This window comes from Dermacentor variabilis, chromosome 3, assembly GCF_050947875.1.
Source record: "Dermacentor variabilis isolate Ectoservices chromosome 3, ASM5094787v1, whole genome shotgun sequence".
In the NCBI taxonomy this organism is placed as follows: Eukaryota; Metazoa; Arthropoda; class Arachnida; order Ixodida; family Ixodidae; genus Dermacentor; species Dermacentor variabilis.
In genome coordinates, this window is record NC_134570.1 from 13,354,108 (window position 1) to 13,381,139 (window position 27,032).

General features: G+C 46.6%; 1 protein-coding gene and 1 long non-coding RNA gene across 3 annotated transcripts in view; one reads left to right on the forward strand and one right to left on the reverse strand.

The window, feature by feature from the left end:
• The first annotated feature begins 589 nt into the window (after window positions 1-589).
• Window positions 590-4,542, forward strand: LOC142575150 (uncharacterized). The gene is made up of 2 exons (XR_012826598.1): window positions 590-652; window positions 4,233-4,542. It is a non-coding gene; the product is annotated as an uncharacterized LOC142575150 (long non-coding RNA).
• A 19,767-nt stretch (window positions 4,543-24,309) lies between these two features.
• LOC142575152 (uncharacterized) overlaps window positions 24,310-27,032 on the reverse strand; it is a 60,258-nt gene continuing 57,535 nt past the window's right edge. For both annotated transcript variants that reach the window (XM_075684216.1, XM_075684217.1), the window contains one exon: window positions 24,310-25,831. In XM_075684216.1, coding sequence (XP_075540331.1) covers window positions 25,724-25,831 — 108 coding nt within the window. In that variant the 3' untranslated portion in view covers window positions 24,310-25,723. The remainder of the gene's footprint in view (window positions 25,832-27,032) is intronic.

The following is a 27,032-nucleotide window of genomic DNA, read 5'->3' on the forward strand; positions in this document are numbered from 1 at the left end:
TGTCCTTTGACTTGTACAGTGGCAGCACCTTGGCAATTTTCATCCGTTCTGGAAACACACCCGTGACGAATATAGTATTGACGATATGCACCAGAACTGGTGACACGCTGTCAGTTACAAGTTTAACGACATGCGCCGAAACATTGTCAATTCCAGAGGCTGTGTTTCGCAAATTAGAAATAACTGAAGCCACCTCAAGCTCGTCTGTAGGGTAAAGGTAAAAAGAAGCATTTGTACGTGGAATGTACGTTGCATCAAAATCCTTACTAGTTGAGTTAATGTTGGATGAAAAATAGGCCCTGAAAGCATTACAGATACCTTCCGGTGTAGTGTACACAATATCACTGTATATTATTTTTTATGGGGGATGTGGTTTTATGTCTCGCCCTAGAAACTGAACTGGTTGAGAAGGTAGCAGTTTTTTTTTCGAATCCTTCCCGTTCTGTTGAATGCGATTGCTAAAATAAGCTTTCTTTGCTGCATAAACTGCTCTATTAAGAGTTTGCGAATACGCGGAGTATCTTTCCTTCAAGGAAGTGTTATAAGGTTGCCTTTTTAATTTCCTATACATGTTATATTTCGTTTTAATAGGACGCAAGAGCGCGCCCGTTACCCAAGGACCTCGCGGGATTGCATGTCTATTGCGCACACAGTAAGTGGTGGAGGCGGTGGCGATCGCCTCAGTAAACGTGTCTAAAAACATGTCGTAACTATTGTTAGAATTTTTCGAAGAATACATACGTGACCAATCAATTGCGCGTACATTATTTGCAAATACGTCAGCGTTAAATAATGTCCGCGTAAAACATTTCTTGCTTGAGTTCAGGCAGTTTGACATTACAAAAAGCACAGGGTAGTGATCAGTCATACTAACATCTAAAACTTCCGCATATTTGCAAACAAGAGTGTTAGACAACACGTGGTCTATAAGTGTACTACTGTGTTATGTTACACGCGTTGGTTTGTCTACAAGCAATGAGTAACCATAACTAGTAAAACAAGACACATATTCATAACAAGAAGAAGAATCAATTTGTCACTTACATCAATATTAACATCACTCATTATTACCACACGAGCATTATAACTCAAGAACGCATTAAATATACAGTCAAGGTCATCGCAAAAGCCGTCATAAGATGCAGACGGCGACTTATATATAACGCCCACAATAAGGTTCTGTGACGGCTGCAAATGACTTTTATCCACTTCAATCCAAACTGATTCATAATGAGGTGTTTTAAATTCGGTATCGTGTCGTCTCCTGTACGTAATGCTATCGTCTATGTACAGGGCAGCACCACCATGGGCGATGCCAGATTGGTTGTAGGTTGCGCGGCAGTTCGCTTCTAGCTTGTAAGCAGCTTTATTGTGAAGTCCGACTTCATTTTCCGTCAACCATGTCTCTGATATAAAGGAGAACTTCTTGCTAAATAGGCTAATAAAATTGCGGATTCGGTCCTGGTTTTTCCGTAAACTGCGCGCATTGAAGCGTGCACCCAGCAGCACGTTTTCAGAAACTGTCTTTTGATTGAAATCGTCCTAGTGTTTCGGCTTTATAAGTTGGTTCTTTATTCTATGTTGCGGGACGGTGTGGGTGTGGTCCATGTTGGCCGTACAGGTGGCAGTTATGCAACGGAGGGATGATCCTATTGAAGTTTCCGGCGGTATGCGGTTTTCAGCGGTCACGCCTGTTGCAGGAGTGTCACTCGACGAGGTTACGAGCTCGAAGCTGTGGTCAGATTCCTCGTTGGCGTTCCGTAATTCTCTTCGCACGGGCGCGGTATGTTGCAAAAGCCGCTTTCGCGATCTATCGTGGCGACGATAGACCGGGGCTTTTTTTTTATTATTATGAGTACTAATCCAGCTGCAGGGCACATGTAATCGACAAACGGAAGTCTCAGGAGAGCACCTGAGATTATTGTTGAATTCCAATGGCGGAGTCGGAGCAGCCGACGGACTCCGCGAGCGAGCACTCGGCTCTGGCGTAGAGCAACGCCTCCAAATCCGCGAGTGGAACAGAACCTGCGCCGCCGGAGCAAGGCGGAAGCAGAACTTCTATCTCCGAGTTACCCAGGATGCCTTGGGTGTTGTCATTTCCTTCCGCTGTTCGCTCCCAGCCATAGAGTTTCTCACTACATTACCTAGAGGGAAATCTGGCGCTGCTGCGCTGTGGAATGCATGGGAATGCCGGTATATTGTGACTTCGAATGGGCATCGTTCTCGGAGATACAGAACACCTTGAAGATGCGTTTGGCAAGCACTGTTCCGTCTGTCACAATGATTCATTTTCTACTAAAACAGCACGGCAAATGCTGTTTTGGTTTTATTATTACGCAAAAACATGTTTTGTTTAACTATGAGAACTTATTGCGTGTACGATTACATGATCCGTAAAAAGTATCAGCGGGCCGCTAAAGTTGGAGGACAGACGACAAGGTTCGCGATCGCCTTGAAACAGTTTGTCGTCTGTTCTTGCTTTTCTTCGCTTGGTCATGCATTGTAGGTGAGTAAAGATGTAATATGCGTGAATGGAAACATTTTATAAAGATTTTACTTTGAGAACGCGTTATTTGTGTAGCCATATCCACGTTTTAGACGAAGCCTCGTACAACACCAGCCAACACGACCCTCGCAGACACATATACCGTCATTCCCATGACGGCACGGTGCCCCCTTAAGAAACTCCCATATACGGTGGCGCCAGATTTCCCTCTAGGTGTTATAGTGAGAAACTCTATGCTCCCAGCACCGCCGCACCGGTCACTTGTCTCTTCAGCGCCGTTCAGCTGTTGTTTTTTTTAAATGTGCGGAATGGATATCTCGCCAAGCGTGCAGCAGCTTTTGCTTCCTCGCGAGTCGTGACCGGTGGCGCCTCCCAGCAGACAAACGTGGTAAAGGAAATACGTCACGCAGAGTTCCGGTCCACTCCGCCGATTTTGGCGGAGCATCTTTTTCTGCTCCACGGAGTGAATCCCGCTCTGAATCCCCTCTGACTCTCTCATTGGAACACCTTACTCCCGCCCTCACTCTGTCATTGGAATAAACCTGCTCAGAAACGAGCAGAAAAACTTGCTCCGACTCCGCCATTGGAATTCAACATATAATAAAGCAGGCGGCGCAAGAACTCTAGGGCACCCAAGGGACATGGGGGGGGGGGGGGGGATCAAAGCTCGAAGCAGAACGGTACGTAGGTTGGGGCCGCCGAGGCAGGTGTGTGCCAGGGAGTGTTCGCACGGACAGCTCCCCTGGCACGCGCAGCAGTGCCTCGCAAGGTCGAGATACTCTAAAGGCACCTGCGCCCATGATATCTTCCTTTTGCCTCGGCGCAGTGAGCACGATTAACGAGAATAATATGGAGGGCATCCGGTGCAGTCGCGAATGCGTCATGGCAGATGTAGCTCGCGTCGCCTGGCGTGTGTAGTAATATCAGAGTTGGTTGTATGAACTTTATGCATAATACGCTTTGTTACGGTACCTTAACGGAATGGGTCTAGAGGACGGTGTTGGTACATTTTTTCGTACCGCCCTAATCCTATACCCCCCACTACAAACACACACACACATACTCCCCCCCCCACCTTTTTTTAATGTATGCATACAATTCCTTGTCATGACGGATCATATCACGAGCTTAAGCCAATGTGCGATACACAGACAAAGCAGCTGCTACAACATGAACTGCATTGAGGGCCACACAACACATACGTAATTAAAGGTGCAAAATATAGGGGGAAGCTTCAAAATATGCTCTGTAGCACTGCAGAGTATAACATATATTGTATGTGTTTAATAAATGTTCAAAAAAACAATGCATCAATGTCCCATTTGCCTTCAAGTTTATTATCAAGTTCAAGTTTGCTGAAGTTTATGAGCATATGTACAACAGGAATCTACTGACACACCCGCAGTCAAGGTGGCTGTTCGAGGTGTGCTGGCTGCCTAAACGAAAGAAAAAGAAAGAAATTAGATGAATGTCGATACCAGTGTATTGCTTCTTGCCTCTTACCTGCATTTGCCTCCACGGCCTCTTGGCTTGCGGAGTCTGTATGAGGGAGCTGCTGTGGCTAGGCGTAGGCATCGTCTAAGCAAACAGAAAAGGCCATTCAAATGGGGAATTATGGAAATAAATGCAGTTATGTCTGCTTCTTGCACTCTTCTTGCCTAAAAGTTTTCAAACATAGTGTCCAGTACACACCAGCACTTTGACTGCTTCTGCTTGTTACCTGCAGGTGCTGCTGCGAGATCCTTAGTATGGCTGCGTGCATCATCGTAACACTTGGTGGAGGCATTTGAAGTGGTAGCCGAAAATATAAAGAATCATCCTTGTCTGCATGAATGCTTTCAAATTCTAAATGCAGTGGTAACTATCACTATTAGTGCAAGGCCCCCCTACATCTATGCGGCAAGTGCCATAGCTCGAAACTGAATTTTTCCTTTAGTGTTTCACAAGGCGTCTGATATGTCCACATTAGATGTGATGTGTTTGTTTTTATTTATCCCAGTGTGGAGAGAGCATCATTAAATTGTTTTTTATTTTTGCGTGTCTTGTTTTTTGGTTTATTTCTGAATTTATCAAGCAGCAGCCTCGTGATGCTAAAGTGCCGTATGTAATGGCAATCAGCTTTTGTTTTGCAGAAAAACAACGCATTTCCCGACCCATTGTTTGACATCCCCTCACTCGCATAATTTTGCAGAGTATTCTACCTATATTGACTTGCTTGACCTCCACTAAAGAATCTCGCATTTTCAAATATGACTCTTTCCTTAAAATCATTCGACACTTCTCATCATTTCTGTAAACTTAATATTAACGCACCACCTTCATAAAGCCATCAGGTATGCGTTTTTAGATGACAAAGCATAAGGTGACCTGTACCTGTTTTCAGCTCTTTCAATAATAATTGCGCTGGCCACATTGACCAGTAGCAACAGGGCGGCGCCCTAGAGGTTCCCACTTTTCCGGCCCAGCTTTTCCTCTAGAGTTGTTCTACTAACTCCATAGAGTTTCTCACTACATTACCTAGAGGGAAATCTGGCGCTGCTGCGCTGTGGTATGCATGGGAATGCCGGTATATTGTGACTTCGGATTGGCATCGTTCTCAGAGAGACAGGACACTCTGAAGACGCGCTTGGCAAGTACCGTTCCGTCTGTCACAATGATTCATTTTCTACTAAAACAGCACATGAAAAGCTGTATTAGCTTTATTATTACGCAAAAACATGTTTTGTTTAACAATGAGAACTTGTTATTACGTGTACGATTATATAATACGTAAAAAGTATCAGCGAGCCGCTAAAGTTGGAGGATAGACGACAAGGTTCGCGCTCGCTTTGAAACAGTTGGTCGTCTGTTCTTGCCTTTCTTCGCTTGGTCATGCATTGTAGGTGAGTAAAGATGTAATATGCGTGAATAGAAACATTTTATGGAGATTTTACTTTGAGAACGTGTTATTTGTGTAGCCATATCCACGTTTTAGACGAACCCTCTTACAACACCAGCCAACACGAGCCTCCCAGGCACATATACCCATAGAGTTTCCTAGGAAACTCTATGCATATACCGTCATTCCCATGACGGCGCGGTGCCCCCTTAAGAAACTCCCGTAAACAGTGGCGCCAGATTTCCCTCTAGGTGTTATAGTGAGAAACTCTATGACTAACTCTATGCCTGGTCTAGTTCGCTCCTCTAGGGACAGAACGTACGAGCAGAGTGGCGCTAGTTATAACCTCTTCGCTGTGGTCCGCTTCTGCGATCTGTTCAGCGCTCATGCTGCCATTTCGACAGGCACAAAGCGCTTGTATCGGCGGTAAATAAGTAAATTCACGAATATACAAAAGAAAACCTATATTTGCGAATTCTTTGCGTTTGAATAGTAAAACTAGAAGAGGTGGAGCGGTGCAAGAAATGTAAAGAAAGAGCGTAGGTGGCAACTGCAATGCTAGATCGACGGCATAAATTTCCCCTTCCTAGCCTCCGTAAGAGACTGGAAAAAATGTTTTAAAAGATTCATAGGATAATCTAGCCTTTTTGAGTTGATTACAGATAGCCTAATGTCGTATATGACATTAGGATTTACTGCTGTGTGCTGTCTGGTAAAAGTATAGTAAAAGTATTCACGAGTAAGTCCTCCGCCCCATATGTGCAGTAGGTTGCATGATCGATTCTGTTTCAAGGAAAGGTGAGCATATCTTGTTTTTATTATCGTTGGATATCTATCTCAGTAGAAAGCTTGCAAAAGCGATCCAAGTGCTTTAATACGTGCTGCTCTGCAGGCCTTAAATCGTGTCACGGAACTCTTTTCAAATTCACTTTTTGAACTCACGACGCATTCACGGAAAACTTTTAAGAGTTAAATTGAGTGGTAGTCGTTCTGTCGTCGAACATTACGGTGATTTCAAGTTTCTAAAGAGCGCAGAAACGAATTTTGCAACGTATACAATGAAACTGCTGTGTACTTTACGAACTCTATAAGCAATGTTATTTATAATAATCTGCTTGAAAAAAACAATAGGAGCGGCTATATAACGCTATTTAGAGAGCAGCGGACTACACGCTCCGACATTTTTTGGGTTCGGGCAGTCAACTTTTGGAGCCAACTGACCTATCAAAGCGCTCAACGAGAAGAAAATGGGTTAACCGGGCCGGGGCCCGATATTTATTAGTCATATCATAAGAAAATTAAGCCAACAAACACTGACACCAAGGACAACATAGGGGAAATTACTTGGGCTTAATAAATGAAATAAAGAAATGATAAATTAATGGAAATTGAAGTGCATGAAAAAACAACGTGCCGCAGGTGGGAACCGAACTCACAACCTTCGCATTTCGCATGCGATGCTCTACCAATTAAGCTACCGCGGCGTCGTTTTCCCATCCACTTTCTTGGGTATTTATGTGTCCTAGTAGAACCCTGGGAGTGTTAGCCAGCGCCGCCACTTCCAGACCTTGGCGGCGGACGTGGGACGTCCTTTTTGCCTCAGGCGTCACGAGAGCGTGATCTCTTTTGGGCGAAGGCAACTGGTCAATAAACCCACATATGTTACCTGAAGGCATCAATGTTGCCGCATTCGAGACCCTCGTTATGTAATCAACGGGAAGAAAGGGGGTTAACCGAGGGGCCTGATTTTTATTAGTCATATCATAAGAAGCCAACAAACACTAACACCAAGGACAACAAAGGGGAAATTACTTGTGCTTAATAAATGAAATAAAGAAATGATAAATTAATGGAAATAAAAGTGGATGGAAAAAACAACGTGCCGCAGGTGGGAACCGAACCCACAACCTTCGCATGCGAAGGTTGTGGGTTCGGTTCGGGTCGTGGTCGGAACAGTGTTCGGAACCACGACAGGTCGTGGTCGGAACTGGTCGGAACGAAATGTTTTTCGTTCTGATTTTCGTTTCGTTCCACTGAAAAAAGTTACGTTCCGCTTCTGCTCCGGAACGAAAAAAGAAATGAACCGTAACGGTTCATATTTGGTTCGCATGCAAAAATTTTCGAAGCAATAAAAACATAGTATTTATTTTTCTCAATAATTGAATTATAAAGCCTAAGATCATGCTCAGTGCCTTATGTCAAGGCACTCAGCGGGTACGTTCGATTCGCCTGCACCACTTGAACCAGTTCGCGAGGTGCTGCACCCTGCCATTCGTTTATTCAGCGGTGCAGCAAAGGCGCCCGCAGAACCACGACGTTCGTTTCAAAAGGTACAGGCATACAAGTGCGAAGGAGCGGCGCAGCAGACGACGCAGCACACGGGCGCGAGCACCGTTAAAACCCCGCTTACGCACTGTGGTGTGTATTTACGCCCCAGAAACCAATCATACCTGAAGTTCAGGACCTCTCAAACTTACGCACTCCGTGCACATTAGTCTGACATAGCATAACGCCTAAACCGCGTCTGCACCTTTGCATTCGTTTCGAGTGTTTCGCTGGGCTTGCACCTCCGGAATCGAGCTGCACAGTTTCTGAACTTCTCGTGAACCGCCGTGAACTGGTTCGCAGTGGTGCAGGCGAAACGAACAGACTCAGCATAATTTTAGTGAGCAAGCCTTGTTTTAACTCGCAAGGCTTGCTCACATAGGCCACAGCATTGTCTACACTGCCTCTGAAATAACTGTGTTCAGTGTTCATTCGCTCAGGAGGGCTTGAAGGACCAGAAGTAATTTCCAACAACCTGGCCTCAATCTCACTTCGCAAACTAGCTGTGTTCAAGCGATGGACCACTCGAGCGCTGTTCAATGCCTCTCCCGCACTGACGTTCGGTCTGCTTTGGACACGTACAGCGCCGTTTCGACGAGTGCGTTCAGCAGACGAAATACCCGCGAGAAATTCACCACAATGGGGTGTGACTAATTCCTCCAAATGGTCATGCAAGACCAAAATACCGCTGGAAGAAACATTATACGCATTACAGTGTACATTACATATCGCTAAATAATATATTAAAAGGTAAACAAGGTTAGTGTGGTAGGTACCTCCAAGGGGTCTTAGTTGAGCTTGCAGGAAGCACATTAAGCGTTCCCTTGTTGAAGAGATATTTTATAATATCTAGCGTCGACAACAATGCGACACGTGGCGACTACGTCGTTAGTTGCGAGGCAAAATTTATAGCTTTGTACCTTTCTCTGCCACTTTTGTTTCGCTGGTGATTGTCTGTGAGCTGGTGCTTTGCGTTTCCGTGTAGGTTTCAACAGATAACTTGGGCAATTCGGAAACAGGCGAGGCAGGGCGTCTTCTTTTAGTGTCTATTTGTCGCGCGGTACGACCACAATATCACAGCAAATATTGTGTTCGAAGACCTTGAGGATGTCGTCATTGATGAAGCGGAGGTGGCAGACGGATCACGAGCTTGAAAGCTTTCTGTCAAGACTTGGTACGGTGCGCTCCCACCGTTGAAAACGCTCAGCATACGAGGTGCCCTGAAAAACATGTATATTGTTTTCCATGGATCGCACGGAGTCGTAGCCGCTTTTACAGTCTGGCCCCATATATATACTGGCACGAAGCAGCATGGCATAGTTCAAGCAATTGATAGCGCCATGCACAAGCATTAAATCGCGAGCGCAGACGCGAGAAAAAGACTACACACACACGGCTGCTGCCCAAATGGTGTTGCTACGACTGCTAGGCTAGGCCTTGCCAGGCTGCAGCCGGGTGGTCTCAGTCCAGATTTCTTTCTTAGCGCCCTTCATCCGAACGCTTGCGTAGATTCCGCTTTGTAATACTTGCTTGAAATGAAACGCCGCGCATTCGCAACAAAGCGCCAGTGGTGCCACTTGTAACAGAGGCGAATATCTGGGCTGTTGCACCTCCACTCAACCGCAAGTAAGCGCGAACTCTCGGTTGTGCATAGCTCTAGGTTGCTTGCCGAGCACAGCCGTTCACTTTCTGTTAAACTGTGAGCAGTATCTTATCAGGAGATCAAAACAATGAAATCATTATTGAAAGGGCTGCTTCCGTAATAATGAGTTTGTTTAACGACAAAGAAAAGGAAACTGAGATGTTCCGTGCGCTTCACATTTCTCCGCAAAGCGATGCAATTTCTGAATGAATTTCGATAAATGTAAGACAAACCTGACAACTAAAGTCTTCGGTGCGGCTTTTAGTGTAGGCTTAAGCCAAACGTGAAGTGTTAGTTAGGACCTGTATAGTTGAAACTGCATTGTAATTAGGCAATTGTTTTAGCAAGCAGTCGCTTAGACGCGTCAGTAAGCCCAACACTTATTCTTTGTTACTCGTGGTTTCGATGCAGAAACGATGAGACTAGGTATTTTATAAAGTAAGGTATGTTTATTATAGTTCTTAAGGGGGACGCGGCTTTCGCATGGCTAAAAATGGCAAAAAGATTGATTTTTTGAAAATAACAGTTTCAGTTTCTATAACTCTTTTTCTATCTGATTCCGAAATATCATCCCTATAAACCAAGTAAAACTGCTCCAAAAATTGTTTTATTTGCCAAGGTGGGCAAAATTTAGCGGAAATCAAGAAAGAACAGCGTTTTTCAAGCTACAATAATCTCTGGAACAGCGCACCAAGCATCTTCGTCTCGTTGGAAAGCGCATTTCTCAGTCTTCAAATTTGCCGCTTCAGCTATCTCCTCCGTACAGAAACGAGAGCTCAAAAAGCAAATGATTGAAGGTCGTGCCGGAGTGTGCGATTGGCCGCGCCCGCCACGTGATTCCAGCGCGGCCCGCCATTGGTTCGGTGCTCGCGTCGTCTGCTAGGCTCTTTGCACCTCGCGAGCCTGGTAGTCTCCCAGTCTCTAGACGTGTAAAAACGGGCGCCACTCGGATATCGCAGTAGCGTGGTAGCGTGGCCCATCCTCTGTGTGTGTGGACGTCTCAGACCCGCGGCTAAGCATTCCGAGTACTGGCGACGCGGACTTCGCGACCAAGATTCGCGCGCGGAATCCTCGGACATGCGGCTAGGCCTTTCAGCACTCGGTGTTTCGTAATTCGCGACCAAGCCCATCGCGCACGCAATCCTCCTACCGCGGCTGAGCATTTCGCGCATAGGAGTCTCTGACTCGTCGATAAAGCACATCGCGCGCGAACATCTCGGACCCTCGCCTAAGCATTTTGTGCATCGGCGCCTCTGACTGCGCGACTAGTACATCGATCGTCGACTCCTCGAGCCCGCTTCTAGGCATTTCGCGCGCCGGCACCTCGGACTGCGCGAATAAGCACTGTAATGGTTGGGGTCGGGCATGAAATAGATGGTAGCTGCATGGCCAATGCCGTCGTCCAACTCATCCACGCTGAGGACATTGTTGAAGAGAGAGACTTGTTCTCATCGAGAACGAGGAATACTGGATTTATTTACAGTATCTACATGAGAACGTTACAGTTCATCAGTCTAGCATGACTGAAAGAAGTATGCACTCTCAGCAGCCGCGCCACGGCTGCTTACAAACACGATGTCCTCCCTAGATCCCTAGGTGAGGGAAAACGGTCGTTCAACCGTTGACCAATTCGGAGCCAGCAACTCTCTTATTAACTCCTTGAATAAATGTTTCTACCACCACCACCACCAAAGTCCTCGTAGCCGACCCGCGTTTGAGGGGGAGGGTTTACGCACTCACTTCCGCACAGATTTCACTAACCACAACGAGGTGAGTAGGTTCTCGCAGACACGGTGCTGCTCCGAGCAAGCGCCTCTTTATCCCATAGTCGACTCCGCAGACCGGGGCCGCCGCGTCTGTCCATTGACTGACGACTCCTAAGCTGCGTGAGACGGCACCGCAACATATCTTCCAGGAGCTCCCCTGCTCCAAACAGACCGTGCCGCGGACGGCGTGCACACTACCAATACTTGCTCCGCCGCCCGCCCCTAGACATCGCGGCGCCGTCTGGCTGGGGACTGACGTATTGTTGTCCATTCAAAACGAGTCGCCGCCGCAGCCATGGTGGTGCCGATGTCCTGTCGACTCTAGAGTTACTGTATATGCTACCAAAGGTAGCATATAACTCTAGTTGACTCGGCGCATCGTTGTTCTCACAAGGTGAGTCATCGCAGCGGGGTCAGGCAGATTTCGTCCTTTCAAAGCGAGTCGTTCCAGCAGACATGGTGGCGCCTTTGCGACGGTCGCTTCCCCGAAGATCGCCGGCCTCCGCAGGTCGAACGTAACGGCGCATCGAGTGTCGACTCCTCGATCCCGCGTCTAGGCATTTCGCGCGTCGGCACCTCGGACTGCGTAAATAAGCGCATCGAGTGACGACTCCTTGTATCTGCGGCTAGGCATTTCGCGCGTCGGCACCTTGGGCCCGCAACCAAGCATATGGCACATTCACTCTATTATCATATTGCTACGGGCTAGTATTCCCAATGACGAAGAGCCGAGTAGGAAGAAGACCAAGACGACGATTGGAAGCTAGCGCGGGCTGTTGCCTCTTGGTCAACTGCGGCGTATTGCCTTGTAAATATACTTGTAAATAGCTTTTCGTCGGCGTCTTCCTACGTAACATATTTGGTGGAGGTGGACGTTCCCTGTACCTCGTCACGGAGCTTCGCAGTGGACGGTACGTCGAGCCTACCTTCATGGCTCCCGGCGACGACAACCCGACTCCGCCGGCTCCGACACCTGCTGCCACTTCTGCCTGCACTGTCTGCCTGCCAGTGGTCAATTTTGGCTTGACGACACAAGTGCTGCCACGCGGGATGTCTCTGGCCCAACTTTGCTCATTCGAGGATCACTCTGTAGCATCGATTTCAGTAGACGACAATTCAACCGATCCTCCTCTACCAACGCAGTCGGCCACTTGTACCATCGCCAACTTACAGAAAATGATTGCACCCGACATGCCGTCCGAGCACGCTCGTGCGCTCTACCGCGTTCTGATTTCCTACCAAGATATTTTTGACTTTAACGGTCGTCCTTTGGCCCAAACAACAGCTGTTCAACATCGCATTAATACCGGAGATGCCCCTCCTATTCATCGCCGCCCGTATCGAGTATCACCGGCTGAGCGTCAAGTTATTCACACCGAAGTTCGCAAAATGCTTGCCACGAACATTATTGAACCGTCATGTAGTCCATGGGCGTCACCGGTTGTGCTGGTAAAAAAGAAGGATGGCTCATGGCGTTTTTGCGTGGATTATCGGCACCTTAACAGGGTTACCAAAAAGGACGTGTATCCCCTACCTCGGATTGATGACGCCCTTGACTGCCTCCACGGTGCTCGCTATTTCTCCTCTATTGACCTTCGCTCCGGCTATTGGCAGATTGTTGTGGACGCTCTCGACCGCGAGAAGACTGCCTTTGTAACACCCGACGGTCTTTATCACTTCAAGGTGAGGCCGTTCGGCCTATGAAACGCTCCTGCCACTTTTGAACGCATGATGGACTCCCTTCTTCACGGTTTCAAATGGTCCACGTGCCTGTGCTACTTGGATGACGTTATGGTATTCTCCCCAACATTCGCTACGCACCTCGAGCGCCTCTCAGCAGTCCTGGACGTTTTTCGGCGAGCCGGTCTGCAACTCAACGCATCGAAGTGCCAATTCGGCCGTCGTCAGATTACCGTCCTTGGACATCTCGTTGACGCGAACGGAGTGCAGCCGGACCCAGGCAAGATCCATGCTGTTACGCACTTCCCTGTTCCGAAGTGTGTCAAGGATGTGCGCAGCTTCATCGGCCTTTGCTCGTACTTCCGCCGTTTCGTCAAAAATTTCGCGGCCATAGCACGACCACTAACCGAGCTTTTGAAAAAAGACGCCCCTTTCCAGTGGGGCGATAACGAGGCCTCTGCATTCTCGCTTCTCATCGATCTTCTCACAACGCCTCCCGTTCTGGCCCATTTCGATCCTTCTGCGCCTACCGAAGTCCGTACTGATGCCAGCGGTCACGGAATTGGCGCAGTACTGGCACAACGCCAGCGTGGCCACGACCGTGTTATCGCTTACGCCAGCAGGCTCCTCTCGCCCGCGGAGCGCAACTATTCCATCACTGAGCGTGAATGTCTGGCCCTAGTTTGGGCGGTTGCGAAGTTCCGCCCATACTTATATGGCCGACCCTTTTCCGTTATCACAGACCATCACGCGCTTTGTTGGTTATGCTCATTGAAAGACCGTTCAGGAAGACTTGGTCGCTGGGCCTTACGCCTCCAAGAACATTCGTTCTATGTCACCTACAAATCTGGCCGACTACACAAGGACGCTGACTGCCTGTCTCGCTACCCGGTAGACGAGCCTGACGACGCCGACAGTAGTACCGCCGACGGCATTTTCTCTGTGTCTGCCTTCGGTAACATCGCCGATGAGCAGTACCGAGACCTATCGCTGCGAGCACTTATCGAGCGTCTGCGCTCTACACCTACCGACGCATCCGTTCGCCGATATGTCCTCCAGGGCGGCATTCTGTACCGAAGGAGCTTCCTCCCTGATGGCCCTGATCTTCTTCTTGTCGTGCCCAAACATCTACGACAGACTGTGCTCTTTGAGATGCATGACGCACCCACTGCAGGACATCTTGGGGTAACCCGCACGTACGACCGCGTCCGCCGCCGCTTCTATTGGCCTGGTCTCGCTCGCTCCGTCCGACGCTATATTGCTGCCTGTGATCCCTGCCAGCGTCGGAAAACGCCTCAGGTGCTCCCTTCCGGTCATCTCCAGCCGATCACCGTCCCTGTGGAACCGTTTTTTCGTGTTGGCTTAGACCTCCTCGTTCCCTTTCCCACGTCATCCTCTGGGAACAAATGGGTAGCCGTCGCAACTGATTACGCCACCCGATACGCTATCACGCGGGCTCTACCTACCAGTTGCGCCACTGACGTCGCGGACTTTCTCTTGCGTGACATTATCTTAGTGCATGGCGCCCCGCGACAGCTGCTTACTGACCGTGGTCGTAACTTCCTCTCGAAAGTTATCGCCGACATTGTGCGTTCCTGCTCTATTCAACACAAGCTGGCTACCTCATACCATCCTCAAACCAATGGCCTGACAGAGCGGTTAAACCGTACTCTTACCGACATGCTGTCCAAGTACGTTTCGAAGGACCACCACAACTGGGACGTTGCCCTTCCTTACGTCACCTTTGCTTACAATTCTTCCCGGCACGACACCGCCGGATTTTCTCCAATTTATCTACTCTACGGTCGCGAACCGACCTTGCCCCTTGACACGGTACTTCCTCCTGCTGCGACCTCAACAACCGAGTATGCGCGCGACGCCATCACCCTCGCCGATCATGCACGCCAGCTTGCCCGTGCTCGACTGACGGACTCGCAAACCACGCAGCAGCGTCAGTACAACGCCCGCCACCGTGACGTACAGTTTTCGCCTGGTGCACTCGTGCTCCTGTGGTCGCCCTGTCGTCACGTCGGACTTTCCGAAAAGCTCCTTTCGCGATACACAGGGCCCTACCGCGTGCTGCGCCAGGTGACGCCTGTGACTTATGAAATTGCTCCTGTGAGCTCAACCTCGTCATCTACTCTGGTCACAGAACACCTATGCTCTGGTGTCTAGTGATGTCGTGCACGTCAGTAGGCTCAAGAGCTACTACACTGCTTCAGAGTCCGGCCTTTAGTCGCTCCGGGACGGCGCTTTTGCCGCCGGGGGTAGTGCTACGGGGTAGTATTCCCAATGACGAAGAGCCGAGTAGGAAGAAGACGAAGACGACGATTGGAAACTAGCGCGGGCTGTTGCCTCTTGGTCAACTGCGGCGTATTGCCTTGTAAATATACTTGTAAATAGCTTTTCGTCGGCGTCTTCCTACGTAACAATATTGTCACGATAGCTCGAACAATATCTATCATCCCACCCCTTCATAACGAGAACCACATCATGGGCTGGCACAGACACCTGGCTGGAGAAGTGATCGAGGCATCATACAAAAGTACAATTCTGGAAAGCACCTAGCAGCTGCATATCTATCACTGGCTCTCTGATCATGAGTTCCACAGCCATTGTCAGGTGAAAATGACTTGGAAGGCTGCTGACACTCAGAGCCTTCATTCAGTAACATGGTCAATTCTACCAAAAGAAAAAAAAATGCCTCACTGATTGTACTGGAGACTGCTGTCAATAAGGCAGCTTGCAGGTACAGCAGTGAAGCTATATTCATGCCCACACAGAGTTCTGCACCTCAGTATGAAACCCAGGCACCACGCTCTTTGTGGAGCAGCAGCCAAGAATGCCATACAAAAGAAAGGAGGTGGGTACGAAAGCACACGAGTCCAGAGGCCACATGTACCAGAATCACAAAACATCCGAACTACAAATTTGGTGCCATTTAGAGAAGTGAACAGAAGGTAAAAACTGTTTTTTTTTCTTTTTGCATTTCTGCTCAGTTTCTGGAAGCTGATTTCTTCGTTACCGTTTAACATATTCTGACTCCGTTTTCTTCGTCACGTTCCTTGGGCTACAGTGCAGGTCGTGACATTCTCGCTTTCTTATTTTGACCCTTAGTAAGTTTACGATGTGGCTATTCGTCTACGCCGAAAGTGTGCTTGATTCGAAGGTAACAAAAAAATGGCACTCCAAAAAATTTGTGTTGCAAAAAAAAAAATTCAGGAATGCCACGACCTTCAGCTAGCACTTAGCTATGCAGTCAATACTTTACAAGCCTTCTACCACGTTTCTTAAGTTCCCGAGGCTGCCCAGAAAGTTCGAGGGCGAAAAATACAGCTCAATAAAACGGTCTCAAGATATCGCTCTGAAACATTTATGGAAGCATCAGGCCAGCATCAAACAAGCACCAAACATAAAAAATTTGTGCCAATTTTCTCCAAAATCCATGAAGAAATAACGAAGTTGATTTTCAAAGCCACGTCCCCCCTTTACGTGCAACTATTTGCAAGAGGGTAAATTATTCTAATCGCCAGTTCTTATATTTTTGCCATGGTCGAAGAATGGAAAAACCATCGTTCACTTTCACCTTTTATCTTTGCTTCAATCAGTATTTGAACCATAGTTTTCTCCCGGTATATTTCACATTTTCTGGCTACTTCATCCTGCGGCAACTGTGCTTTTTTTGCCTGCCTGTGCTCTCTGGATGCTTTCCGTCATTGGGCGATCGCTTCTCGTATCTCCCTGTTCCAGCAGCTCTTCGGTTTCTTTTTTTTTATTTCCAATGAGCATGTTGCTCCTCTTTCCGTATTTCTGTCATTATTACACTTAGAAGCTCACTATATTCCCATTCTTTGCTTGGCCATTTGACAAGTTCTTCCTTGGCTCCTTTTTGTTATTTGTTCAGCGTTGAAATTTGGACTGGCCATTTTGCGCTCCTTGCTCCCTTTTACAACTACATACTCCATTTCCAAAATGTGTTTATGATCACTCCCTACGCTGCTATATATATATACCCTTTCTCTTCAATGACCATTTCTCTCAGCTTATCATGAATTACTTCCGTCATCAAACAATAATCAATGGTCGATTGCCGGTATCCCACTTCTCACGTGGTATGCCCGACACACTTAGGCCCTGTATCACAGTATTCACAATAGCAGCAATTAGGCAATTCACTAACTCTTGATTCTTCTCTCTGCAATCATTTCCAGTCCACAAATACGTTACGCCCAGCCAAGTTTTCTTTCCACTCATTGTACAGGATAACCAAAGATGCTCTTGACCATATTGAGGTTGCTCTTTTCCACTTAGCTCCCTGATGGATGGGCATTCAAACTTCCCGTCCCTTTCTTTCTGATTTAGTTCTGTTGTACCCTTCCCAAACATAATTCTCAATCCACTAGCAGCTGTTCCCCGTCTCCAAGGTGTTTCTGTAAACGCATATACTCCTATTAGTTCTCTATTTAACTGCTCCTCAATCTCTACCCACTTTTCCTTTCTTCTGCCGCCCTGCATGTTTATGTAGTCTATTGCATGGTTAGCTCTCTTTCTTGTTTTCCTCCTCTTTCTGCTATTGACGGCGATGCTATTCTGAGGTTTCCCTAGGGGACCTTCTTCATTACTACCTCCACTGGCCTCCTGAGCGCCCATGGGCCACCCAATAATGCAACCTCGCAACAAGCAAGTCGCCAGTCCACTTCTCGTCCAAGCCTGTGATTGAAGTGGATCCCATACTGTTCAAAACCACCACACCTCACTTCCCAGTTAACTTCTACAATCTCGAAACCTTTCTCTCGGCTCATTGTCCATATAACCTCATTAACATCCACTACGGCTTTTTGTACGTGATTGTCACGTACAGGCACCCCCGGCACCGTGCGCACCACGATCTGCACCTGAGGGGACAGCTCGCGCAAGTTGTACACTCCCCTTCGCCAAGTTCTGGGCTCTTCTGCTTAGGACGTCACTTAGCACTACATTGACAAGGTTGCGTCTGTGGACATATTCCGCGACCTTTGCTTTTGCTAGCTCTACGACAGGGCCCAATGCTTGTCCTAGAAATGTCACTCTTTTATCGCCTTTTACCCTCTCCACAATTGCTTCCGAGCACCTAGCCAGGTTTGAGTCACCGACGATAATTACTCTCTTTCCTACTGCCAAGCAGTCTTCCTGCTTCCCTTTGTTATACTTTTCCGTGCAATCCGGTCTTGACAAGAGGCATTGAGTCCTGCGTTCCTGCTTTTCCTTTGTGGCCACCTCAAGGTAGGTCTTTCCAGCTAACCCCTCCCCACGTTGCACGCATTCCACGTGCTTTGCTGACACTCCCTGCCGCATCACGTCGCGAGCCTGTATTCCATTGTCACGACCATACTCGTTCACGATGGCAGCCCTGCTCAGCTTTCCTTTGGCTGCCTGAAGCCCTTTTTTTCCTACCACCCTCCGTGCATCACGCTCCATATTTAGCCCATTTTGGAGCTCTTCGACCTGTTCCACAAGCTCATCCTGGAAATCCTCCATTTTTTCTTTAGCCCAGCATCGACATCAGTGTCTGCCGACTGATTCGATTTCCTCTCCATTCTCATCCATCCCCTCGTCTACCCTTGAGGCACAACCCGCAAGCTGCAGGCTTTGCAGTCTTTATTGCCATGTGTTGCACTTTGCTTTCACTAAGGCAAACATCGAAGCTTTCAGAGCACGTGCCGTCTAGCAAAGGCCGATATGCACAGAATCCAAATCCTTAAAATGCCGCAACGTAATTGTCACTAATGTTTTAGAAGCAATAAATGCCGTACAGACTTAAGGTATGACGTGTTCGAACACACAGCCACGCTCTCACTGTCCTACCGGCAGCATTTTGTATACCAATGCACACACACACACACTAAAACCACTAACAGCTGATAGTCCTGCCACTTGCAAACTTCTGTTTACAGGCTATAAAGACTTAATGTCCCACACGGTTCCACGTGTTGAAACAGGTGGCACAAATGACGCTCTTATCCTACAAAACCAAATTTACACGAAAAAAGAAAAAAAACTAGGCAATTACTTTTTAAAGGCTAAAAAATCAGCGAATCAAAAACAGACGCAAGCTTAAGAGGGAGCTTTAGCTCGGGTGCTCCTATCTAAATACATGTAAAAGGAGAATTCGTTTTTCTCGGCAACCACTGCACCAAATTTGACAAGGTTTGTTGAATTTAAAAGAAAAACTTAAAATCTAGTGACTGTTTGTTTCCAATTTTTGATTTATGTCGTAAATTTTTATTAAAAATTGGCGAAAATTCGAAATTTTCAGAAAACGAAACTATCGAGTTTACAGCTCTGTAACCTAGCAAGGAAGAATGATAAAGAATGATATCACAATTCTGGGAATTGGATCTGATAGTACATCTAAAGCGGACAAAATTGATATGTTACACATGCATCTAAAAAATTGTATTGTGTAAATACAGCGTTTGCAGAACCCTTGTATACAACATAACAACTTCACGTAAAATATAAATTGGCATACCGAATTTGTCCACTTTGAACGATCTAATGCATACCATTTATAGAACCACGATATCTGTTCTTGATGCAGAGCCATTAATTTATAAACTTCGTGCGTCTATATTTTTAAACTTTTGAAGTTTTCAAAATCCTTTTAATCAAATTCAGGCCCTTAATCGAAATCCTGCTTCCAACAGTCACTAGAATTTAACTTTCTCTCTCAAATGCAACACATTTAATTAAAATCGACCCTTGGGTTATCTCAGAAAAAGGTTTTTGCGTTTTACATGTATTTGAATAGGCCGCGTCGGAGTTGGGCCCGAGCTAAAGCTTCCTCTTATAGCATGCACAAAAAACTTATGTGCCCTTGAAAACCGTGACCGTCTGCCACAAACATCACCGAAAGCAAAATGCTGAGCCCCACTTGTTTTCTAACCACGAACTCTCATTCATGTCCCTACATGTCCCAATCCTGTAGTGCCCCTCGCGGGAGACTTGGCATGGATGTTATGAGCGTCCCCCTTGGAATGGGGCGGTGGGCTGCGCCAAGCTACTGCCATTGTACTGCCTAATGTCGTACCTAGGTTAAACAATAAAAACAGAAAGAAAAACACTATGGACTACCACACCTAAATTTTCTGATCCCCTATTGCGAACTGTGCTCCGTCTTTCGTCGTTTCACTACTTTTCTTCCTCCAATCGCCTCTTACTAATGTCAATTGCAGACATGTTTACTTTACCACTGCTCCCGCTGAACCCAAGGGCTTCAAGGAGGCCAGTGGTGCCTAAATTGACCGTTGGGTAGACGTCTTCACATTCTAATAAAACATGCTCCATAGTTTCCCTAGCTTTACCGCAGCAAGCACATGCTTCTTCTTCCTTCTTATATCTCGCTTTATAGGTGCGTGTTCAAAGGCATCCCGATCTCGTTTCGAAAAGTAATGAGCTTCCCTTTGAGTTATCATAAATGGTTTCTTTCCTGATTCCTTTTTTTTCCACTTACGTAGTTACTCATGGCAGGTTTCTTTTCCATTGCCACCACCCACGAGATTATTCCAGCCTCTCTGACTTTCCCCTTGACCTTCTTTGTTTCTGAGTTTCCCACCCTACAGGCCGCATACTTGCTGGTAAGCTTCCTAGTTCTTTTCCTCCACTGTGAATCAATGTTTTTCCTGTACAGATACCTGAACACTCTCCCAGCCCATTTACTTTCTTCCATATTCCTCAACCGTTCTTCATACTCAATTTTACTGCGAGTTTCCCTCACTTCAAAACTAGTCCAGCCCATATCATTCTGCACAGCTTAATTTGTAGTCTTCCCGTGAGCGCCCAATGCGAGGCGACCCACTGACCTTTGGTTCCCGTCGAGTCCTGACTGTACCCCTGATTTTAAGCAAACAACCGCATTTCCAAAAGTAAGTCCTGGAACCAATACACATTTCCACATACCTCGGAGGACCTCGTACCTATTGTATCCCCATAGCGCTCTGTGCTTCATTATGGCTGAATTTCTCTTCCCCTTCACTGTTGTTTTTTCCTGTGTTTCCATATGTCTATTGCCTTCGTTTATCCATATACCAATTGGTATTTATATTCTGTTACCCGAGGCATTTCCTGGCCCTGTATCGCCACTGTCTGTTTACTGTTTTCATTGAATACCATAACACCTGATTTTCAAACACTGAATTTCAAACCTAAGTTGTTGCCTTCCTGTGCACAGATATCAGCCAGATGTTGCAAATCACTTTGCTTGTTAGCTAGCAACACAATGTCATTTGCATAAAATAAACCTGGGAGCTGCTGCTCTATTACCGTACCCGCCTGTTTGTATGAGAGATTAAACCCGATATTACTTCCTTCTTGCGCCCTCTCCATTCTCACCATGTACATCATAAATAGCAGCGGGGATAAAGGGCACCCCTGCCTCAGTCCCTTCTTGATATGAACTTTCTCCTCGCTCCTCATCCCTTCCCATTCAACGCAAACGGTATTTTCTAGGTAAATCTCTCTCAAAAGCTGTAGACAATCGTCACCTAAGCCTTCCCCTTCCAGAATATCCCACAAAATGTTGCGGTCTACGTTGTCATAGGCTCCTGTAATGTCTAAAAAGGGCACATACAACGGTCTGCTTTCTACTTTTGATATTTAAATACACTGAGTAAGAACAAACAAGTTATCATCCAAACGCCTACCTATACTGAAGCCATTCTGAAGGTCTCCCAAAATGTCATTATTCTCTGCCCATGCTTGAAGCTTTAATTTGATTGCCTGCATTGCTAGCCTGTACATTACCGATGTTATGGTCAACGGTCTATACGAGTGAATTCTAGGTTCCTCCCCCTTACCTTTATAAATTAAATTCATTCCACTTTGTCGCCAACTGTCTGGCATTCGTATAACTTTTAAAGTATTTTTCACTGCTTTCACCAGAGCTTCCTTACTTTTTGGTCCTAGTTCATTAATCAGCGTAACTGGAACCTCGTCTAGCCACGTGGCTGTGTGCTTAGGAATTTTCTCTTCCGCTTTCTTCCAGTTGAAATTTGTCAGCACCAGCTCCTTTTCCACTTCGGTCTCTTCTATGCTCTTTTTTTCTTCAAATACAACCTTGTCATTGTCTTGGAAAGATTCAGCTGTTACTTTTCGGATGTAATTTATTGCCGCTTCTTCCAGTCTGTTTTCATCTTCGTCTAGAATATGCGCATGGTTGTATTGTTGTTGACTTCCTGCCTAATAATTTTATGTGCTTCCAAAATATTCTAGGTGCGGCCTTCTTTTTCTCACGTATTTCTGACAACCAACGTTCACTTTCACCTTATTTTGCTTGCACCAGTATTTGAACCATAGACTTTTTCTCCCGGTATATTTCCCATTTACTGGTTACTTAATCCTGCGGCAAATGCGCCTTCTTTGCCTGCCTGTGCTCTCGACATGCTTTCCGTCGTTCGGAAATCGTTTCTCGTACCTCTGTTCCACCAGCTTTTCGGTTTCTTTTTTCCTTTCCAACGAACATGTTGTTTCTCTTTCCGTATTTACGTCGTTATTACACTTAGCTCACCAAATTCCCATTCTTGGCCATTTGCCAAGTTCTTCCTCGACTCTACTGATTATATTTGCTATTTGTTCAAATTTGGACTGGCCCTTTTGTGCTCCTTGCTCTTTCCCAACTACATATCCCATTTTCAACATGATGCGTTTATAGTCACTCCTTATGCTGCTAAACCCTTTCTCATCGACGACCATTTCTCTCAACTTATCATAAATTCCTTCTGTCATCAGACAGTAATAAATTCCTTCTGTCATCAGACAGTAATCAATGGCTGATTGCCGGTTTCCCACTTCCCACGTGATCTGGCCTTCACACTTAGGCCCTGTATTCACGATAATGAGGTCATGTTGCTCACAAAGTTCTAGCATTGACTTCCCGTCGTTGTCGGTATAGCCATCTAAATCCTGTATGTGGGCATTCATGTCACCTAATAGGACAATTTCAGCATCATTTCCGAAACCCTTTATGTCAGCGCTTATGCATTCCACTAACTATTTTTCTCTGTGCAATTATTTCCGGTCCACAAATACGTAAAGCCCAGCCAAGTTTATTTTCCCACTCATTGTACCTGATAACCAAAGATGCTCTTGACATTGGGAATTTACTCTTTTCCATTTGGCTCCCCGATGGATGAGCATTCAGACTTCCCCTCCCTTTCTTTCCGACTTAGTTCTGTTGCACCCTTCCACTACGCAGAGCCAAGTGCCATCTGGTGGTGTTGCAAGAAACCCAGTAGCGTGCACAAGCAATACCACAGCAGCAGCAGTGCCCGTAAAGCCGCGAGAAGAGGCAAAGAAAGCTTCGCTTGAAAAACCCTAAATATGAATACCGGCAAAAGAACGCCGGCGGCAGAAAAGCCATACTGCTGTTGTCATGGGGAAATCGTCGGCCCACGTGTCGTCCGAACACGACCACAATGATTTAACCGGTGGTCACGACGCCCGCACGACGTCGTCTGCCGACCACCGGCAGGCGGTCGGCAAATAGGCTGGCCATTTACAAAAATCAAGCCCGACTCGACCCAGATGGCCAAGATCGGGGCCATCTACAACTGACAATAGGTGGCAACCTTATCACTCACTGAGCTCATTTCTTTGCTTGGGGTGCATAGCAGTGCTGCAACATTGAAATCACTTGCTAGGCTGGTTATCTTATATACAAAAGGCTAGGGATGTCGCTTCCCACGTCGCACGCTGCCCCGCAACAGGAATATTTACAGGGTAACGTACGAGCACTACATGCTTCGCATTATCAGGAGCACCTTATCAATGATGTGGTTCAGATGCTTACAAGCTTGTTCTTTATGAAGCGTATGCTTTTTGTATGTTGTATGCGCAATTCCAAAAAAAAAACGTACCATGCAGTGCTCTTTCCGAGTGCTTCTAGCCTCCGTACTAGGGGGTTAAGAGCCATTACACTGCCCTGTACTGCCGCCGGTATCAGCCCATTATTGTTTTCTGTCGATGTAATGCCATGAATCCCCGGATCCTAGCCATTGACAGCTTCACTGTAGAAAGAGCCCCCCGTGCGTTGGAGCGTTGTGTTACACGCGACGGCTTCAAATTTGCTGTCATTGTGAAGTTTTGTCATCTGATATAGAGTGCGCGTTCTTTGCGTAAATGCAGTTGCAGAAAATTCGTAAATTTGTCTATTTGCTCTCGTACACCCACGACTCCTGTCGGTCGGTACTAATTGTAATTTTAGCCTGGTAAACTGCTGTCTTCAATAGTTGTTTTCGAAGTAATATTGTCACGGTAGCCACCAATGTGCAAATGAAGCTATGCAAGAAAATAAAACTGGTATCATGTTTCACGCTCGTTTTTTTGTTGGTGCAATATTAAAAATAAATGACCTTCATATTCAATGACACAATTACTATACGTACAAAAGTTTCTGTACAAACTGCTCATAAATTTGAAGGCTGGTAAAATTTGAGTCTGCACTCAGATTTTCGCCAACGAAAAAAAAGAAAACAAGTGTAGGGAAAATTTTTTATTGCAACTGCACATGTTTTTAGAAACTTTTTTTTTGTACCTGTACAAAGTTAGTGACACCTGCCAAAGTACCAACTGAAATCACAGTACAAAAGAAGGCAACCAGCCACAACTGATGCATGCCATCAAAAAGATGTTAACAAATGGTTGCATGCAAACAGCTCCAATCAATAGATGTCATCAAATGCATGCAGACATGCCAAAAACTGAACATTGATGGTATCTGCCTACACTGCACAAACAATACAGTGCTAGGGGAGGAAAACAAGGCAGCACAAAGCTTTATGTAAAAGTGCCCTAGGTTCTTTTACCACCCTGTGAGAACGAAATGTTAACGAGAGAGCCAGTGAGGTGGCAAACCATGTTTGGCAAGTTTTTTTTTTCTTCATCTCCTATGCCCTTGCGCTGCAACTTTGGCCTGACGCGTGGCGCTTCTGCTAGTTTTTCACAGCAGCAGAAAGGCTGCATTTTGGTCTCTTTTTTGCATCATTTTCAAGGAGGGGAGTGCTTTCAGTGTCACACTTCCTGCTGTTGTCTTTTTTCTCTAAGAGATGGTTCTCATTGTTGCTTCCTTTTGCTTGTAGATGTTCACAAAACATGTGCATGTCGTCAGATGTTATCGTGACAAAGGACAACTCGTTGCGACGGCAAGAAATAAAATGCCGAAAAGGGGGGTGGAGGAAGTGGTGGTGGTGGTGACTGCCAGAACAGATGAAAAAATCAAGTCCCAGGCAGAAAAAGGGGGTGGGGGAGGACAGCCAGCAAGGGGGACCCAGCCGCCTGGGGGCTGCTGCACGGGAAGAAACACGCTTGTCCGCTCCAACATGCACTCTTTCACAGGCATACCAAACAAAGAACAACAAAAAAAATTTGCTATTATGAAACAAGCCACCGCTCCCTTGTCTTGGCTCCAGACTTGCACTCAGTGAGAGCCTGGCGTGTCTTGACATTTTTACACTGATACACTAAGGAGTTTTACAAAAAACGCAGCCAAACAAAAGGAAAGTGCTTTGGACAACTTTGTTCCAGCACCTTAAATAACCGATGACAAAAACAAGTGCAGCAAAACCAGAGCCAGCAGCCCTCTTCTCCTCCTGGCAGTTCTTCACGGGCAAAGTACACTTGGGTGTAAAAAGCAGAACCCTCTTCTCGCCAGCCCCCCTTGGCTATGACATCATTAAAGCTTTGGTAGCCGACTAAGCACACACGCACACACACTCAAACGTGAAAAGAGGTTTTCTGGTCGAAAGGCGTGTTCTTTTCCTTCTCTCTCCCATCTCCGTGCTGCCGACGCTCCAAGCGGTGGGGCATCCCCTCATCGCAGGTTGGTGGTGGTTAAGGAGGGGAACGTGCACCTCAAGAAAAACAGAGTTGCTGCTGCCCAGGTGTTTCAACCTTCAGGCTGACACCGTGCCTTCAACAACTGCTGAAGAGGATGACGACTCAAGGCTCCCTGAAGGGGCTGCTGCACCGTTGCTGGTGGCTTCACTCCCTCCACTGGCTGCCTGCAGGGTCCATGCCAAAAGAACTGTAAAGCTCACTGCCTGGCTTTCACAGCAAGCTCCAATAGTAATTAGGAGGGCTCAAATTAACACACACCCAGACAAAGAAGACAGGATGAGCACCTACCATGTGTGTGTGTGTGCTTATGTGTGCCCTTCTAATAGCTATGCATTACCAACTCGCCGAACAAATACTCAGGGTGTCTACCAAGTTGACATTTCCAAATTCCCAGAGTTTTCCAGGTTTTCCCGGAGTGCCTTTGCCCATTTCCCTGAGTGATGCAGAACTATATTTTATGTCAAGACGGGCTGAAACCATATCGCCTGATGCTGTCACTCTCGAGTAAGCACATGAAAAATATTAAAAAGCGACTTAATCCACCTTGAATACTAAGGAGTAGTGTTTATGTTATTCAAAAAGAGAATAGAAGCAGGGGTTAGTAAAATGCACAGCAAATAAAGTGTCTTCGAAAAAAATTGCAAATAACTCGGACATTCACAAATACGAATAAAAAGGCGATGCATATAGAAGCAAATATATTCGAAGATGAGCTATTTCTATCAACTGATAGCAAGCTCAGTGGTATGAGGCCCGAACTCTGTCACAATTGAGATTCTCTCTCAACCGCTCGTAAGTCAACCTCAACTGTCCTGACATACTCTCAGCCCGCGCACGACGCCTGAGTGTTGTGTTTCACTGCTTTAAAGAGTTTATTTTGGTTTGGATGCGGAACACCTGCATCTCGGCATCAGCAAAACTTTCTCTTTTGAGCTCAAGCTCCTTCAAAACGGCGGCAGCAAGCTTCCTTTCCCGTTTATTCCTCAATGCGTACATCATTTCTGTTCTTGTCCACCTTCTGCTACTCGTTCGCCCCAAGGACCATCTGAAGCTCCTTGGTCAGTTGCACAGTCGTCGGCCAATTTTTAGAACTCCCTAGGGGTCGCGAAAATGTTCGAAAAATCGGCCAGTTGGAAAAAAGTAAATGCGTGTCATTTACTGCCCTTAGGGGCTCAAACCGCCACAGGCACGTTCGAAAACGCTCTGAAGGCCTGTCGGTACACATAGTAGGCATATCGGCGCTCGTACTGTGACAGGAAATACCGGGTGCACGTGTGTATAATTAAGGAATACATACTGTTTTCCGTGGCAATAGCCCCTTCCCACGCTTGTTATGCCTCACTGCAATACTTTTGCGTATGCTTC